This window comes from Pogoniulus pusillus, chromosome 25, assembly GCF_015220805.1.
Source record: "Pogoniulus pusillus isolate bPogPus1 chromosome 25, bPogPus1.pri, whole genome shotgun sequence".
Lineage (NCBI taxonomy): Eukaryota > Metazoa > Chordata > Aves > Piciformes > Lybiidae > Pogoniulus > Pogoniulus pusillus.
In genome coordinates, this window is record NC_087288.1 from 4,216,569 (window position 1) to 4,233,159 (window position 16,591).

Consider the following 16,591-nt stretch of genomic DNA (forward strand, 5'->3'; position numbering starts at 1 on the left):
GATTTTACAAGTGAAGAATGACATAGTTATGATTGGCACTGTTTTTCAGCAGAGTGACCTCCTTTGCTTTTTGTGTTGCCAGAGCATACATAATGTTTCTTTTCATATACTGTGTGATTGGCAGAAAATAAATGTTCTTGATGGGAGAAGTCTGATTTCAATCTGCAATCTACAACTACAAATCAACATTTGACACATTTAAAGCTGCCTCACTGTGTTGCATTTTGTTTTGTAATCAAAACTATGAATAGGTATAGGTTTAGTAGCTGTTGTGTAACAAGAAACCCACATTTCCCCATGTTTGCTTGTCTCAAAAGTTACAAAGTACAGCTGAAACTTTTCCTTTTAAAACAATATTGAGGTAAAATTGGTTACTGTTTTGCTAATATTTAATTCAAGAGATTTAGCTTTAGGTAGTTTTTGGGTTATTTTGTCCTGGATATAGTTGAGTAGTTCTTTGTTTTCAATGATTTTAAGCTTTTGCATGCCAGTGTTGGAGAGTGAGCAGCTATGATATTATAGAACCATAGAATAGTTTAGCTTGGAAGGGACCTCAAAGATTATCTAGTTCCAACTCCCTGCTATAGGCAGGGACACCTCCCACTAGAACAGGTCAAGGAGAAACAGCTCGAAGTTGTAATGCACTCAGTTGTAAATACTGACTTTTTGTTCCTGAAAATGTTGCATTTAAATTTGTGCATTGTAGCTTAACTTTATGCTTGCAGTTCTCCTCAATGTTAATATTTGCCATATTTAATGCATTCTTTTCTTTTTAAGCTGATAAAGCATTCCGTGATATGAAAGTGCTGAAGATGAGTCAGTCCATCATAGTCTCTGGAGAATCTGGAGCTGGGAAGACAGAAAACACTAAATTTGTTTTGAGGTTGGTGCTTTTAGACCAAAGTTACTCTGTGGATCTCTTGTGTTGGTACACAGGCAGAGCAAACTGGAAGGTAATCAGTAGGTTTGAGACACAGTTGAATAAGAAACAGATCTACTTATGCCTGCACTTTGATAGCAGAGATTTATCATGTTAATTCCTGACAAGATACTGTATGGAAACCACAACCTACATAAACCTGAAGTCAGTTGTAATGACATGGTGTAGTTACTATGGTTTATGATGCAGTCATTTTGGTATTGCACATCTGGTATTGTGGTGCATGAAAAATGGAAGTAGACATTTTAACTGTACCTTGGTTTTACCATAAATGTGCATTCCTCTCTTTTCCCTGTCTTAGGTTTTGGGGTTGTTTTGTTCACTTTGCTTGATGTCCAGGGTTTTTAACTCTTGATTTTTGGGATGACTGCAGGCATTCTGTAATACATATTACCCTAGTTTAGTGAATAAGTTTGAATAATGGCATTTATTTGTTCATTGATATTCATCTATGACTGATATTAAGCATATTAACTGTATGGAGAGCATATTGCTAATATATATCAACCTTACTTCCTCCTTAGGTGATTGTTAATGTTTTTGATTTCTTGTTACACTTTAAATGTTTTATATCACCCTGGAGCACTGTAATTGGAGGGCACTGCTCCATGAAATTCACCCTTGTCATCTTATCATAAGTGGCCTGATAGCCAGGGAAGCACAGTGTGAGCAGTGTAAATCCAATCTATTCCCTGCTCCCTCCTTGTTTCCTTGTATAAATCTTTAATTCCCTTTTCCCTGACATCATGTATTCTCTAGTATTCATGTGCAGTAGCAGTATTATCTTCCGCATCCCAGGGAGAGTTGTCACAGATATCTGTTTGTCCTTCATGTTGTTCTTCCCTGCCCCTATGCAACCTTTAATAGGTTGCTGAGGGAATTACCACAAGCTGCCAGTAATGATTTTTGCAGAGGACATCCTAATTTTGGTGCTGTCAGCCACTGAGAGAATATCTCCTGAGGAATACTTTCAAAGGAGGTTATTCTGTTTCCCAGCAGAAGGTCTGGTTACAGCAGGCAAATAGCATTACTGTTGCTTCTCTCCACTACTATAGAGTCCATGTACTTAGTGAGTTTTCCCTTCATGTGATCAGAAAGGAGAAGCTACTAATGTCCAGTACCAAAAAGTACCATATCCAGTTTTGGCCACTGCAGTATGAGAAGGACATTGAGCAGCTACAGAGAAGGGTTATGAAGCTGGTGAGAGGTTTGAAGAGCATCTCATATGAGTAGAGGCTGAGGGAGCTGGGATCGTGCTGCCTGAAGCAGAGGAAGCTGAGAGGAGACCTTATTGCTCTCTACAGCTATGTGAAACGAGGTTGTAGTGAGGCTAGTATTGACCTCTTTCTCCGAGTAACTAACTACAGGACAAGAGGAAATGGCTTCAAGGAAGAATTTCTTGCTGGAAGAGTGGTTAGGCAGTGGAACAGCCTGCCCAGGGTGCTGGTGGTGGTCAGTAGAAGTCTGCAAGATTTTTATTGTCCTGACAATATCAACTTGCATTTATTGGGAGCTTGTAGTCAGTATGCCTTTCCTTTAGCAAATTATTAGTAAGTATTGTACACAGCTAAACCCTGTTGAACTGAGGGAACCTGAAAGATCCTGATATTTTTATCTTGCTTTACAGGTATCTGACAGAATCCTATGGGACTGGCCAAGATATTGATTATAGAATCGTAGAAGGTATTGAATTTTCTTTCATTGGATTGATGATTCCATCTGTCCATTTCTTTACTTAGTTATCTGTGTATCTCTGTGCTAATTTGAGCCTAGCTGGGATATTTTGGTGAGAAGAATTAGATGATAGGCTGTGAGAAGGAAACAGTGGTGATGTCTGCTTCACTCATAGGCTTGCTGAGATGGATAAGAACAAGAACATAAACATAGATAACAGAGTTTGCTCTCTGGTTCTTGGGCTCTGGGACTGCATGGACTTCTCTCCCTAACTTCCTAACTAATCCTTCTGCTTCCCAACAGCAATGCGGTGCCCCCTGAGCCTCCTCTTCTCCAGGCTAAACAGGCCCAGCTCCCTCAGCCTCTCCTCATAGGGTTTGTGTTCCAGGCCTCTCACCAGCTTTGTTGCCCTTCTCTGGACACGTTCCAGCACCTCAACATCTCTCTTGAATTGAGGGGCCCAGAACTGGACACAGTACTCAAGGTGTGGCCTGACCAGTGCTGAGTACAGGGGAAGAATAACCTCCCTCGTCCTACTGGCCATACTGTTCCTAGCATGTACATAGCATATAGTAGATTTATTTGGGAGTTTAACTTCTGTCTTTTTCATAACCCAAATTGTGTAACTTTTTCTTTCATTTTTTCTCCTTTCCTATCTGAGCCACTGGATTACTCAAGAGAAGTACTGCAGGCTTTAATCTCTTGTTGCTGTAGGTTTGCTTAAACCAATTCCTTAGTGAAATCCACTGTGCTAAAGGAACTCAGAAAGTGGACAAGAGTTGGATAATGCCTGATGCAGTATGCCATGAAATTAATTGGTACTTGAAGGTACTCTTGGAAAGCTTTTGAGTTTTTCACTCTAAACCAGCACCTGATGCATGACTTTGGAAGTTTTTTGTCACAATTTTATTGAACACACTTACAGTGTATGTCTTGGTAGGTGAATGCTTAACGTAGCTGAAAGACCTCTTGCAAGTGGTTTTGATTCATAATACTTCCTTTACAAATGTTATATAAAATGCATGAGTAATTATCAAAGATCTCTTTGAGCAGCACTTTGAAAGTCAGGCTTGCCTTTTCATAAGCTTCAAGTGTTAAAACAATGAAAATCTAGCAAATGAAAGAAGAGTTAATGCTGATGCTGCTCTGCTGCCCTACTAAATGATGCATTATCACTGGGGATGGGTGCACCTATGTTGTGATGAGTTGGATCTATCTAATGCATGAATGTGGTGAAAAGCCATATAGATGCAGTGCTTGGGGATATGACTTGATGGTGGACTTGGTAGTGTAGAATTAATGGTTGGACTCAATGGTCTTAACAGACTTTTCCAACCCACATGACTCTGTGCTTGTATAATTCTTTCTTTATCCAACCATTGTAGTTATTCCTTCATTCTTTGATTTTTGTGAGAGAAGATTTGGAGAAGGTTGTCAGAGGAGTTTTAAATCTTGAGCTTCTGCTCTCTTAGTTTCCAATGCCTATTTTTAATCTAGAAGCTTAAAAAAAATCTTACAGATATTTTCAGTGTTTTTTTTTTAAACGTGATTCAGTAAATCAGGTTTCATTGATCTTCAGAGCTAGTGAAATGCAGTCTTTCAGCAGCCTTGTGTTTTATAACTATTCATATAGAAGGAGTTTTCTAACTGCTTGTATGTGAGAACAGGCTGAGGGAGCTGGGCTTCTTCAGCCTGGAATAGAGAAGGCTCTGGAGAGACCTAATAACAGCCTTCCAGTACCTGAAGGGGACGTAAAAGAAGGCTGGAGAGGGACTATTTACAAAGGCCTATACAATAGGACAAGAGGCAATGGGTCTAGGTTACAATTGATTTAGATTGGATGTTAGGAACAAGTTCTTTACCATGAGTGTTGTGGAACCAGGTTGCTCAGGAAGACAGTTGAGGCCCCATCTATGGAGACATTCAAGGTCAGGCTCTGAGCAACCTGATCAAGTGGATGATGTCCCTGCTTAATGCAGGGGGGTTGGGTTAGATGACCTTTGGTGGTCCCTTCCAACTCAAACCATTCTCTGATTCTATATTTATTAGATTGCTGCCACTCTTTGTGTGTGGGCTTGAAGCTGGTGAGAATAAATTCACTCAATCACTTAACTTACCTAATTTGAAAGAGCACTTCTAAGTCACTTTTGAAATCAACACACTCTTCTAATATGTTTTTTTATTCCCTAATCAATCTAACATGTGGCATGCATGACATTTAAGTGACATTTCTGTCTGGTGTGAGTAGCTGAGACTTGATGCATAACAACTCGTTGGGAAGTGACAAACTGTGTGTTGTCTCACACCCAGTGCCTCAGTAATTTACTGAGGAACATCACTGAATAAATGTTGGTGTTTGCCTCTGAATTTTGAACAGCATCACATTCAAATCCTATGCAGTGTTTTATGTGGTATTTAAGCACTTCATTCTAAGTTCTACCAGAGCATAGCCAGGACAATTCCCTATGTAATGACACCAAACTAGGAGTAGGTGTTGATCTGTTGGAGGGTAGCAGAGCCCTGCAGAGGGACCTTGACAGGCTGGATGGGTTGGCAGACACCAATGGGATGAGACTGAACAAGGCCAAGTGTAGGGTTCTACACTTAGGCCACAACAACCTCAAGCAGCATCACAGGCTGGGGACAGAGTGGCTGAGAGCAGCCAGGAAGAAAGGGACCTGGGGGTACTGTTAGAGAGTAGCTGAAGATGAGGCAGCAGTGTGTCCAGGTGGGCAGCAGAGCCAATGGCATCCTGGCCTTCATCAGGAACAGTGTGGCCAGTAGGACAAGGGAGGTTATTCTGCCTCTGTACTCAACACTGGTCAGGCCACACCTTGAGTGCTGTGTCCAGTTCTGGGCTCCTCAATTCAAGAGAGATGTTGAGGTGCTGGAAGGTGTCCAGAGAAGGGCAACAAAGCTGGTGAGGGGCCTGGAGCACAGCCCTGTGAGGAGAGGCTGAGGGAGCTGGGGGTGTGCAGCCTGGAGAAGAAGAGGCTCAGGGGGGACCTCATTGCTGTCTACAACTACCTGAAAGGAGGCTGTAGCCAGGTGGTGTTGGTCTCTTCTGCCAGGCAAGCAGCAATAGAACAAGGGGACACAGCCTCAAGTTGTGCCGGGGGAAGTCTAGGCTGGATGTTAGGAGGAAATTCTTGTCGGATAAAGTGATTGGCATTGGAATGGGCTGCCCAGGGTGGTGGTGGAGTCACCGTCCCTGGAGGTGTTGAAGAAAAGACTGGATGAGGCACTTAGTGCCATGGTCTAGTTGACTGGCTAGGGCTGGGTGCTAGGTTGGACTGGATGATCCTGGAGGTCTCTTCCAACCTGGTAGATTCTATGTTTCTACATCACTTATTCCTAATCAATAATATTTTGCCTTTAATTTTCAAACCTTACTCCCAATAGGTTCACTGAATAATTAATATCTATTTGCTCTCTCTTTCTGTTTGGTAGTTTGCTGATGAAATTTTAACACTTCCCATATTTTCAACTGTTTTTTTAAACAGCAAATCCCCTCTTAGAAGCCTTTGGGAATGCAAAGACTGTTCGCAACAACAACAGCAGTCGCTTCGGGAAGTTTGTTGAAATTCACTTCAATGAAAAGGTACTGAAATTTTGTGTGCTAGTTTGAGCCTAGCTGGGATATTCTGGTGAGAAGAATTAGATGAAAGGCTGTGATAAGGAAACAGTGGTGATGTCTGCTCCACTTATAGGCTTGCTGAGATGGATAAAAACAAGAACACAAATATAGGTAACGGAGTTGCTCTCTGGCTTTGGGGCTGCACTTCTCTCTCTAACTTGATGCCTAGCTAATCTGTCTGCTTCCTAACTCCCCTGGCTGACTCTCCAAACTCACCTTGAACATAAGGCAAAATTTAGGGTAAGGTAGAGGAGTGGAAAGAAGGTGGAAGGGTGGTTTAAGAGCTCCTCCTGCGGACTCTGGTTTCTGGGAGGGCTGTTGTGTTTCTGTATTGCCTTTTTAACTTGTCTGTTTCTGTCTCTAGCTGTATAGATTGTAAATACCTGTTTGTATATTGTGCTAAGCTGTAAATATAAAGCTTCATTCAGTTTCCAGCTCGGCTGAGTCTAGTCTCGGTGATTATCTTAAGTGTGTGTGGGGGGGGAGGGTAACACCCAAGCCATCACACCTTGTTACAAATCACCAGTAATGGGTTTTGTTTTGTTTTGTTTTGTTTTTTACTGGTCATAAAATGGAAATGCCAAACTGGCAGTAGGCTGAACAGACTTACAACTCTTGCAGCAAATAGCTACTGTCCTAGTGTACAGGTTTGACTTGGAGCCAATCACCTTGACAAGAACAGCAAAGCCATGCAGTGCTCTGTCGCTGCTGGAAAATGCTGGGTCAAGTCAGTAGGAAAATTGCTTCCATCCACAAAAGAATAAAGATTGTTCCCTTCATTGTCAAAAGGCTAAAAAGGCAGATCTTAAAGAATAGCTTACTTGCTGTTAAGTACTTCTGCATTCCTTTAATGCCCAAGTGAGTGAATTTAGATATAAATAGATACAACTTATAAATCTATAAATAGATATAACTTATTTCAATGCTTTAGTACTTTAAATGCATTCCTGATGTTTTTATGGATTCACATGGAATTTTGGGACCTCACATTAATGTTATGGGACAAGTCATGGAGTTGTTTTTTTGTCAGAAGGTCTGTTCACTCTAGATCTTAGGAAAAAAACTGAATTGTGTGTAGTGTTGTTTGGATAGCATATGTAGACATGTGGGTTTTGCCCACATGTCCAAGTTAAAGACTTTTGTTGATGTTCCCTGTGGAGATGATCACAGGATAACAGGATTTTAGGTGTTGGAAGGGACTTAAATAGATGTATTTAAGTCTTCATAGGAGCAGTATTTGTTGAGTGAGCTGCAATCAGGCCAATGACTTCAGACAAAACCTTCTGAATCTCAAATAATCCCAAAACTCTTCAGATAATCAGAAAAATGTTTCTTCTTCCTAGAACTTGGTGGTTGGTGGATTTGTATCGCATTACCTTCTGGAGAAATCTAGGATCTGCGTGCAAGGCAAAGAAGAGAGGAATTATCATATCTTTTACAGGCTTTGTGCTGGTGCTCCAGAAGACATTAGGGAAAAACTTTATCTAAGCTCTCCTGACAACTTTAGGGTGAGTATCAAAGTCAGTGTTTGTGATGCTTCTTGTGTTGCCAAGTATCAGAGTCAGTGTTTGTGAAGCTTCTGATATTGCCGTATAGGACTTTTTCATACAGATCTCATTAAAATCTCTATTTGCTGTCTTTCCTGTTACAAAATACAGAATTTGTTTTGTTAAATCTGTTTGATCCTGAAATAAAGCTGCCTGTGATGTTTGGTTTCTGGGAGATTCCCTGTTCTACTACTTCTCTGTCTTAAAATAGAGGACTTATTTTCTCTTTCCAAACTTGTACTGTTGCACATTCAGCTGCTGATAATGTTGTCATGGACTCTTCTAGAGGTGTAAAGTGTGAACATCTTGATTAATACCTAGCTGTTCTGTGTGTAAACCATCTTTTAAGTCCTGAAAACTGTTCCAGACGTGCATTTAGGAAGACACAGGAGTTCTCCCATGTTTCTGGCTAAAATTACTCTATTCTCACACTTCCCACCAAGGATCAGACCATAATGAAGAGGTTGTTGTGTTTCTGCGTTCCAGTCTGTGTCCCTTCACATCACTTTTCTACTCTGTTGCACCTTGTTGCTATTGTATTATACTCTGCTCTAGATTGTTCTTTGTCCTGCTCTGGTTTTGAGCCTCTCCCATTCCTGCTATCATACTCCTCTGCCATTCTTGGCCACTCTGGGTTACAGGGTAAGACTCAGCAGCCCTTTTCAGCTGAAATCTTAACTCTTATCTCCAGTTGACCTACAGCTCATGCTCAGCTCTTCTTGCCAAGATTACTTCTATACATTAAGCACCATCCTCCCTATTAGGTTTCTCTTCACCTAATTTATTGTTTCCTGAGGACTACTTAGTCTTTCTGAGTTTTGGATGGATTTTCACAGCCTGTCACTGGTCCACAGTCTGCCTGTCACATTCAAATAATGCAGAAGCTAATAAACTGCAAATAAAACCAGTGCTGAATGTAATACTCCTCAGTACACCTAAATGACAGTCAACTTAAAATAAAAAGTGGAGAGATAAGCCTTAAATCACTCTGCATGCTTCTTTTAAAATGTTAGGTTAATGTTCATAGGCAGAAAAAAAAGCAGAGTAGAATTTTAGGAAAAGGAGGATGAAGCATTGAGTTATGCTGCAGTGTACATCCATGTCTGTAAATAAGACACACACTTTTGTCATCCCAACTCAGGAAGGAAGAGTAAAGAGTGACGCAAAGCTCATGACTGAAGCCAAGCTCTTGGACAGCACAGACCTTTTAATTGAATCCAGTGTTGTTGTGATTTGTTCACTGCCTTCCCCCCTTCTCCTTGGACTTTTAGGTTTTTTGCCCTTTGCAGAGGTTCTGTGGTTTCTTCTGATGAACCTGATTCAGTGTTATGCTTTCAGTAGCAGACTGACTTTAGCTTCTGGCATTCTTTTCCTCCCATTTTTACACTTTTTTAGCTGTTGAACTGGATAGGATAGGATAACATAATGCTCTTCTTTCCCTCCTAGAAGGCTGGGTTCCCTTTGATTTAAATGATCCCTTGTAATCTCCCCTGCATGCATTTGGCTAGCTTGACACAGGCATGCACTTGCTCTGGGCATGTGAACAAAGGCAACTGTGTGGCTGCACCTACCTGACCTGACCTGGCTGGGATTTACCTCTCTCTTAGTTCATCCTGGCAAAACCTGAACAGTTGCAGGTTTCTTGCACACCTCTTTTCCAAGCACACTCACACAAAAGCTTTCAATCCTGGCTGCTTGTGGTTCATAGAATCAGTCAGGGTTGGAAGGGACCACAAGGATTCTCTAGTTCCAACCCCCCTGCCATGGGCAGGGACACCCTACCCTAGATCAGGCTGCCCAGGCTGTTCCTCTGCTGGTTTTCAGAAATTTGAAGTAATCGGGTAACTTTGGGCTGAAGTTTGTAGGTCTTGATGCTTTGAGTTTGACCTCATGGCTTTGAAAGTAAATTTGCACAGTCGGTCTGTACCTAAAGTATAGCTGATGGAGATGAGAAACTGTTTTTTCCCCCCCGCAGAAATCAGATTGTCTTTTGTTTGGGTCAGTACTTTATAATGGGGCTTTGTAATGCAGAACTGGAAAAAAAAAGCCACAGCTAATCCAACAACAATGAAACAAACAAGCAAGCAAACAAACCAAACAAAATAAAACCTCCAAATCAAACAAATAAACAACCCCACAACACCTCTCCCCAAAGAAAAATAAAAAGGCAAAGATCCCCAAACACACAAACCACAAACCCCCACAAACCTATCAACCAACCAAAACCCCACAACCCCCACACCAGCAAACGACCAAAAAGAAGTCCAATGTGATTTGCATGTTATATATGAGAACTTCAAGCTGTGTAATTGTCTACTTTCAAAATGTAATTTGTCCTAGATTTATTAAGTGAATTTACTTGAGTTATTTGCTTTCAAATGCAAGCCATTATCTTGTGATGAAATGTCTCCCACACAGACACACTGCTGCTTGACATTCTCTGCCTGTCAGATAAGTTCTCTTCTTCAGCAGCACAACCTTTTCCACTCCTCATCCCCATTTTCTGGGATCAGATTACTAATATTGTAATACAGGGATATGTTGTGTTTAAAATATGCTGTGCTTTGCAATCTTAGTGGCTGATAAAGAAAGCTTCTCAGTATTTAAAATTATGTTTGAACTCTGTATTTCAAGTTGCATTTGAACTGTGTTTCTTGTCCCTTTGTTTTAACATTAAATTTGACACCTACTTTTCTTTCTTGCCATTAAAAGTGCTTTGACAAAATATTGTTGTAGGCTTTTGTATATGAATTTTAATCAAAGTATAGCATTATCTGTGTTCACCTAGTTGAAAACATCATCTTTGTTCGTGGGCTAGAGCAAAGAATCAGTTCACTTCCCTTAGACAAAGGGCTCTGTCCAAGCTTTTGGACAGAGTTCTGGCTTTCAGCTGAACAAATCAGAAAGAAAAAGCTGGTGATCCAGTTTTGCTGGAAGTGTCAGTCATCATCTGAATGCCTCATCTATTCCCTTTGCCCTGCAATGTCAGATGGGTATCAGAAGCCAGCTTATGAATTAGAATTCTGCTTAGACTGTACCATGTTACAAACTTTAAATGTTCTTGGAAGCTTTTTAATATCCTATGTCTCTTACTAGCTATAAAAATATTTCACTGGTGAGGAAACAGTGAGTAAAGTTTGGTATCACACATAGGCTTGAAATGTTATTGTCTTTATTCCTAACTTTGATTGTCTTTTCTCTAAACTTAGAGTCCATTAATAGGATTATTAGAGCCAAACATTAAGAAAAGATTGTGAGACTTCAGAAAATCAAAATACTTTTTTGACAATGTGGTATATTAATTGTTGAAGTTGAGAAGCTTTCAACAGCTGTTACACTTCTGTGATTGTGTAGATGTAAATGCAAGGTCCTGCTTTTGGGTCGGGGCAATCTCAAGCACCAAGAGAGGCTGGGCAGTGACTGGCCTCAGAACAGTCCTGAGGTAGTGGCAGATGAGAAGCTCATCATGAGCTGCCAGTGTGCACTTGTAGCCCAGAAAGTCAATTGTATCGTGGGCTGCATTAAGAGAAGTGTGGCCAGCAGGCTAAGGGAGGTGATTATCCCCTCTGCTTCACTCTGGTGAGACCCCATCTAGAGTACTGGGTCCAGTTCTGGTACAAGAAGGATATGGATGTACGGGAAGGTGTACAGAGAAAGGCCATATGGATCATCAGAGGGCTGAAGCTGCTCTGCTATGGAGACAAACTGAGAGAGCTGGGTTGTTCAGAGTGGAGAGGAGAAGGCTAAGAGGAGACCTTATTGTGGCCTTCCAGTATCTGAAGAGGGCCTACAGGAAAGCTGGGGATGGACTTTTTAGAGTGTCAGGTAGTGTTAGGACTGTGGGGAATGGAGCAAAACTAGAAGTGGGTAGATTCAGATTGGGTGTTAGGAAGAAGTTCTTCACCATAAGGGTGGTGAGACACTGGAACAGCTTGCCCAGGGAGGTGGTGGAAGCACCATCCCTGGATGTAATTTTTAAGGCCAGGTTGGATGTGGCTCTGAGCAACCTGATCTAATGTGAGCTGTCCCTGCCCATGGCCGGGGAGTTAGAGCTAGATGATCCTTGAGGTCCCCTCCAGCCCTGACAGTTCTGTGATTCTGTAAATAAATACATTTTCGAGGAGGGAACTTAGAATACCTGCTGCATTGTTTGTATTATATGATTAAATCAAGCTATGCAAGCCTTACAATGTTTTCCTTACTTGTGTCTTTAAGTGTGCATTTCCACTTTTGTGTTGTTACAGTATTTGAATCGAGGCTGCACCAGATACTTTGCTAACAAGGAAACAGACAAGCAGATCTTGCAAAACCGCAAGAGTCCGGAGGTATGTTTCTGTTTTCAGTTAGTTTATTATGTTATCAACGGCTAGAACTGAAGTGAATGATTACAGTTTTTACAGTATGGGATGAAATGTTCATTTTACACATCTTTGTAGGACTAAATGAGTAGTGTTAAAGCTGGTAGAGTCAGAACTCTGGGTTTGGAGTCTGGTCCTAGAAGTACATTTGAACCTGCATCTTAAAATCCCAAATAGGGCAGTACAGAAAATTGGTTTTCATCTTCATAGTAATATGCCACACAGAACATGCATCTTAAAATCCCAAATAGGGCACTATAGAAAATTGTTTTCCATCTTCATAATAATATTACCACACAGAACATGCATCTTAAAATCCCAAAGAGGGCTATATAGAAAATTGTGTCAGTTTTCATCCTCCTAGTAATATACCACTTAAATGATGCAGCTTGTCTTCTATGGGAAACAAAAGTCTGTCCAGATCTCTTTTGTAGTTCTCTTTTAAGAGAAATAGGTCAGAAGTAGGAGATTTTCCCAGAACTCTTTTTACTGTCTAGATTTCTGAAGTGATGCTCATAACTGTTTTATAAACATTACTGCAGCCTCATTTCCAGCACCACGTGTGTCCCCCTCCCTAGCATACCACATTCTTTTTTGTCACCTTTCTATGAACTGTTGGTTAGAGAAGAGCCATGGCATTTCCTGGATGAAAGTGCAAACTTCAAACCATTTTTTCATTCCTTTTGCTCCATCTCTGTTTACATTTTTTCTTTTATATACACTGGAATGACTAGAATTTGTAACATTTAAGCCTTTGAGCTTGTTCACATGAGGACACTAAAGAATGTAATCCAAATTAGTATGTGAATTGGAAATTGTTTAAACACTTCATTAAACTTCTAGTCCCTAGTACAATTTTAATCTATTCATACCTAAAGTATGAATTTCTCATTTGTATAGCTGGAAGCTATTTCAAATCTAAATCAAGTCTATACTTGTGTGATTTAGTAGCAGGGCAAACTGCACGTATATGTGGAGTAATAGAAAGACAACTTTACTCAAGAGCTTCTCTCCCACAATGCCCATGACATCTCTTTTTCCAGTTCTGGGCTCCTCAGTTCAAGAGGGACAGGGATCTACTTGAGAGAGTCCAGTGGAAGGCTACAAAGATGATAAGGGACTGGAGTACTGCCTGATGAGGAAAGGCTGAGAGACCTGGGTCTGCTTAGTCTGGAGAGGACTGAGAGGGGATCTAATAAATGTCTATAAATACCTGAGGGCTGGGGGTCAGGAAGGAAGGGACAGGGACAGCCTCTACTCATTTGCACTCTGTGGTAGAAGAAGGGGCAATGGATGTAAACTACAGCACAGGGAGTTCTACCTCAACATGAGGAAGAACTTCTTTACTGTAAGGGTCACAGAGCACTGGAAGAGGCTCCCCGGAGAGGTAGTGTAGTCTCCTCTGGAGACTTACCAGACCTGTCTGGGTGCATTCCTGTGTGACCTGTGCTAGATTCTATGGTCCTGCTCTGGCAAGGGGTTGGACTTGAAGATCTCCAGAGGTCCCTTCCAACCCCTAACATCCTGTGATCCTGTGAACTTTTAGGTACCTGATGCCTATCTGTAGGAGACAGCATAGATACTTCCTTTGCTTAGACAACATTGTAAAGTCTACTTCCTGGATTTCTCGTGTTTGAATTTTGTAACACTGAGCACATCACACCAGTTTCTCTTGCTGAAAAGTAGGCAATCTTCTGCACTTGGTAGAGGGTGAGATACAGGAGTGCTGATTTGATCACAGGTTGGAAAAGACTCTCAGGATCACCAAGTCCAACTTATAACCATGCTCTACAAGGTTCACCTCTAAACCATATCCCGATCACCACATCCAAATGACTTTTAAACACATCTAGGGTTGGTAACTCAACTACGTCCCTGGGCAGCCCTTTGCAATGCCTGACCACTCTTGCTGTGAAACAGTTTTTCCTAATGTCCAGTCTAAATTTACCCAGTCACAGTTTGAGGCCCTTTTCTCTTGTTCTATCACTAATTACCTCTGAGAAGAGACCAGCACCAACCTCTCCTTAGCATCCTTTCAGGTAGCTGTAGACAGACATGATACTACTGTGAAGGAGAAAGATGGCAGATAATTAATTCTTGTCAGGCACAGATGATTGGGAGATTTTGCCTCAGTTTACCTTATTTGCCTGAAATGAAGATCTGTTGTGAAGTTGATTATATAGGCATCAGGTATCAACACTGACTTGCTACTGGAAGGTGAACCTGTGCAATCTTTTGTTACTGCTGTGATTTATTTCTATCATATACATGTCTTCTGAAGAACTTCATTTGAAATATGAAGAGTAATATTGAGAGTAATTTTGGATATATGGATCAGATACTTACTTAGTGGAATGTCATAATACCTGTACGTTACAGCCATGTCATTTTGAAGGCTTAATAAAAGATGACATTTCAGTGATCTTTAAAACTAGTCTAGCCACTTAAATAGGAAATATATTGCATTGTTCAAGCTTTTAAATCAGAAATTTAATATTTGCTCTAGCACTGTATTAGAAGTATGAATTGAAATGGTTTATTTTAATAAAAGTAGATGGAATAGTCAATTAATACTTGAATTATTTTTGTGTTTTCCTTATCAGGAAGACGAGGTGATCATTTTACATAATTAAGATATAGTTGAATTTGTATTGATGTGTCTAAATGTTGTGTGAAGTGAATTTTTCAGCTGCATGCAGTGTTTTGTTTGGATAGAAAACATGTTATCTTATTTAACATTAACAAGGCATTTAGTTAAAGTTAATTATTCTTTTGAGTTGAAAACAGTTTAACTGTAAAAAATGTAGCTTAGTCTGTGCATGTTCATTTAGTCTCTGGAGTGCATGCAGATGTGTTACTATCTACTGTTTAAACCCCTTAATAATTAAAGTGGCTTTTGATAGGTTTAAATTAGGAAAATCAGCAAAATATTAAATTGGGATTTTAAAAGGTAGCTGGTGTTCTCTTAAATACTGCAAACAACTTTTCTGCTTCTTAATTGCCTGCAAAAGTTCACAAGTATATTTCTCTGAGTAAGTCATTTTTAAGGCAGAGATTTTCTTGCAGTTCTGGTATGTCCTGTCCTTGTTTCCTAACAGATTTTCTGTCACCTCATTATAAAACCCTCTAACTTCTTGCAGCTGCTGGGGGCTAGAATATTACCTGCCCACCTACCTACATATCCACCTACCTATTCAACCACTCACCTATCTACCTACCTATCCACCTACCTATTCAACCACTCACCTACTTACCCTCCTACCTACCTATCCACCTACCTTCCTATCCACCTACCTATTCACCCACCTACCTACCCATCCACCTCCTTATCAACCAGCATCTGCCTAAATGTTTCAATAGTCTCCCTTTGCCAAAATCTTCCTTTTCACTACACACTGTCCTATACTCTGCTGTCCTTAGCTGTCACATTCTCCAGAAGTATCTTGCAGAAAGCAGAAGCTGAACTTTGCTTTCAAGTCTGAAGATCATGCTTTCAAGTCTCAACAAATAAAGCTGTTAGGGTTCTTGTAAAGCCTGTATTGTATGAAGAGCTCTAATCTCTTCCTATTTTGTTTGGCATGCTGTTTGTTGTTTTCTTTGGTGTGGTTTTATTTTCTTGACTGGAAAGAGTTGCTTATATTCACTTCAAAATAACTCACTGGATTTTTGGTTTATCTCATTGTCTTATAGTATCTCAAAGAAGGTTCCTTGAAGGATCCTCTCTTAGATGATCATGGAGATTTCAACAGGATGTGCACGGCAATGAAAAAGATTGGCCTAGATGATGCAGAAAAACTTGATCTTTTTAGAGTAGTGGCTGGTGTCCTTCACCTTGGAAATATTGATTTTGAGGAAGCTGGGAGCACTTCAGGTTAGATGAAACTTAAATTGTTTTCTGTAAGAATGTTGAAAAATGTCTCTTGATTGTAGATGATTCCTTTCCACCTGAATGACTGCTTTTGAATGCACCTAATTTTGAAGTCAGGTTTATCTGTTTGTTTTAAAGTTGTACTTCTTTACATGCCCTGAACAGGCTTTCACTGAAATTGTTCAAAAGAAATTGTCCAGTGCAAAGTTTGATATAAAGAAAAGAGACATTTTGTGTCTAAAACCCATACTTGGGTTATTTTTCATTATTAAAATACAACTTGTTGCTGCTGTCTTGAAATTAGCAACTTTAGGGAAAGGCATTATGTCCTTTGGCTTCCAATAATATCATCCTGTTAATATTTTGAGAGATGAGAGGAAAAATATCACTGCAAAAATTTAGGTACATGTTTTGGATTCCCTCCCCTCCCCCCCAGGGCAAATCAGAACATCCTCAGTGCCAATCCCTGATCTTGCCTTCATTAAGATGACTGAAATGAACGTGATTAATAGAGATGAAGGTGTGAGCGTAGAGAAGGGTAGAGACTTCCTAAGGTTTGTCAGTAAG

At 40.4% G+C, this 16,591-nt stretch overlaps 1 protein-coding gene across 6 annotated transcripts in view; it reads left to right on the forward strand.

Annotated features, from left to right (window-relative positions):
* Window positions 1-16,591, forward strand: part of MYO6 (myosin VI) — a 117,870-nt gene that overhangs the window by 47,662 nt on the left and 53,617 nt on the right. For all 6 annotated transcript variants that reach the window (XR_010306986.1, XM_064164234.1, XM_064164235.1 and 3 more), the window contains exons 6-11: window positions 778-883; window positions 2,568-2,623; window positions 6,118-6,215; window positions 7,595-7,759; window positions 12,043-12,123; window positions 15,847-16,027. Coding sequence is in view for 5 of the 6 variants with exons in the window: in XM_064164234.1 (XP_064020304.1) it covers window positions 778-883; window positions 2,568-2,623; window positions 6,118-6,215; window positions 7,595-7,759; window positions 12,043-12,123; window positions 15,847-16,027 (687 nt within the window). In the remaining variant the exon portion in view is untranslated. The remainder of the gene's footprint in view (window positions 1-777; window positions 884-2,567; window positions 2,624-6,117; window positions 6,216-7,594; window positions 7,760-12,042; window positions 12,124-15,846; window positions 16,028-16,591) is intronic.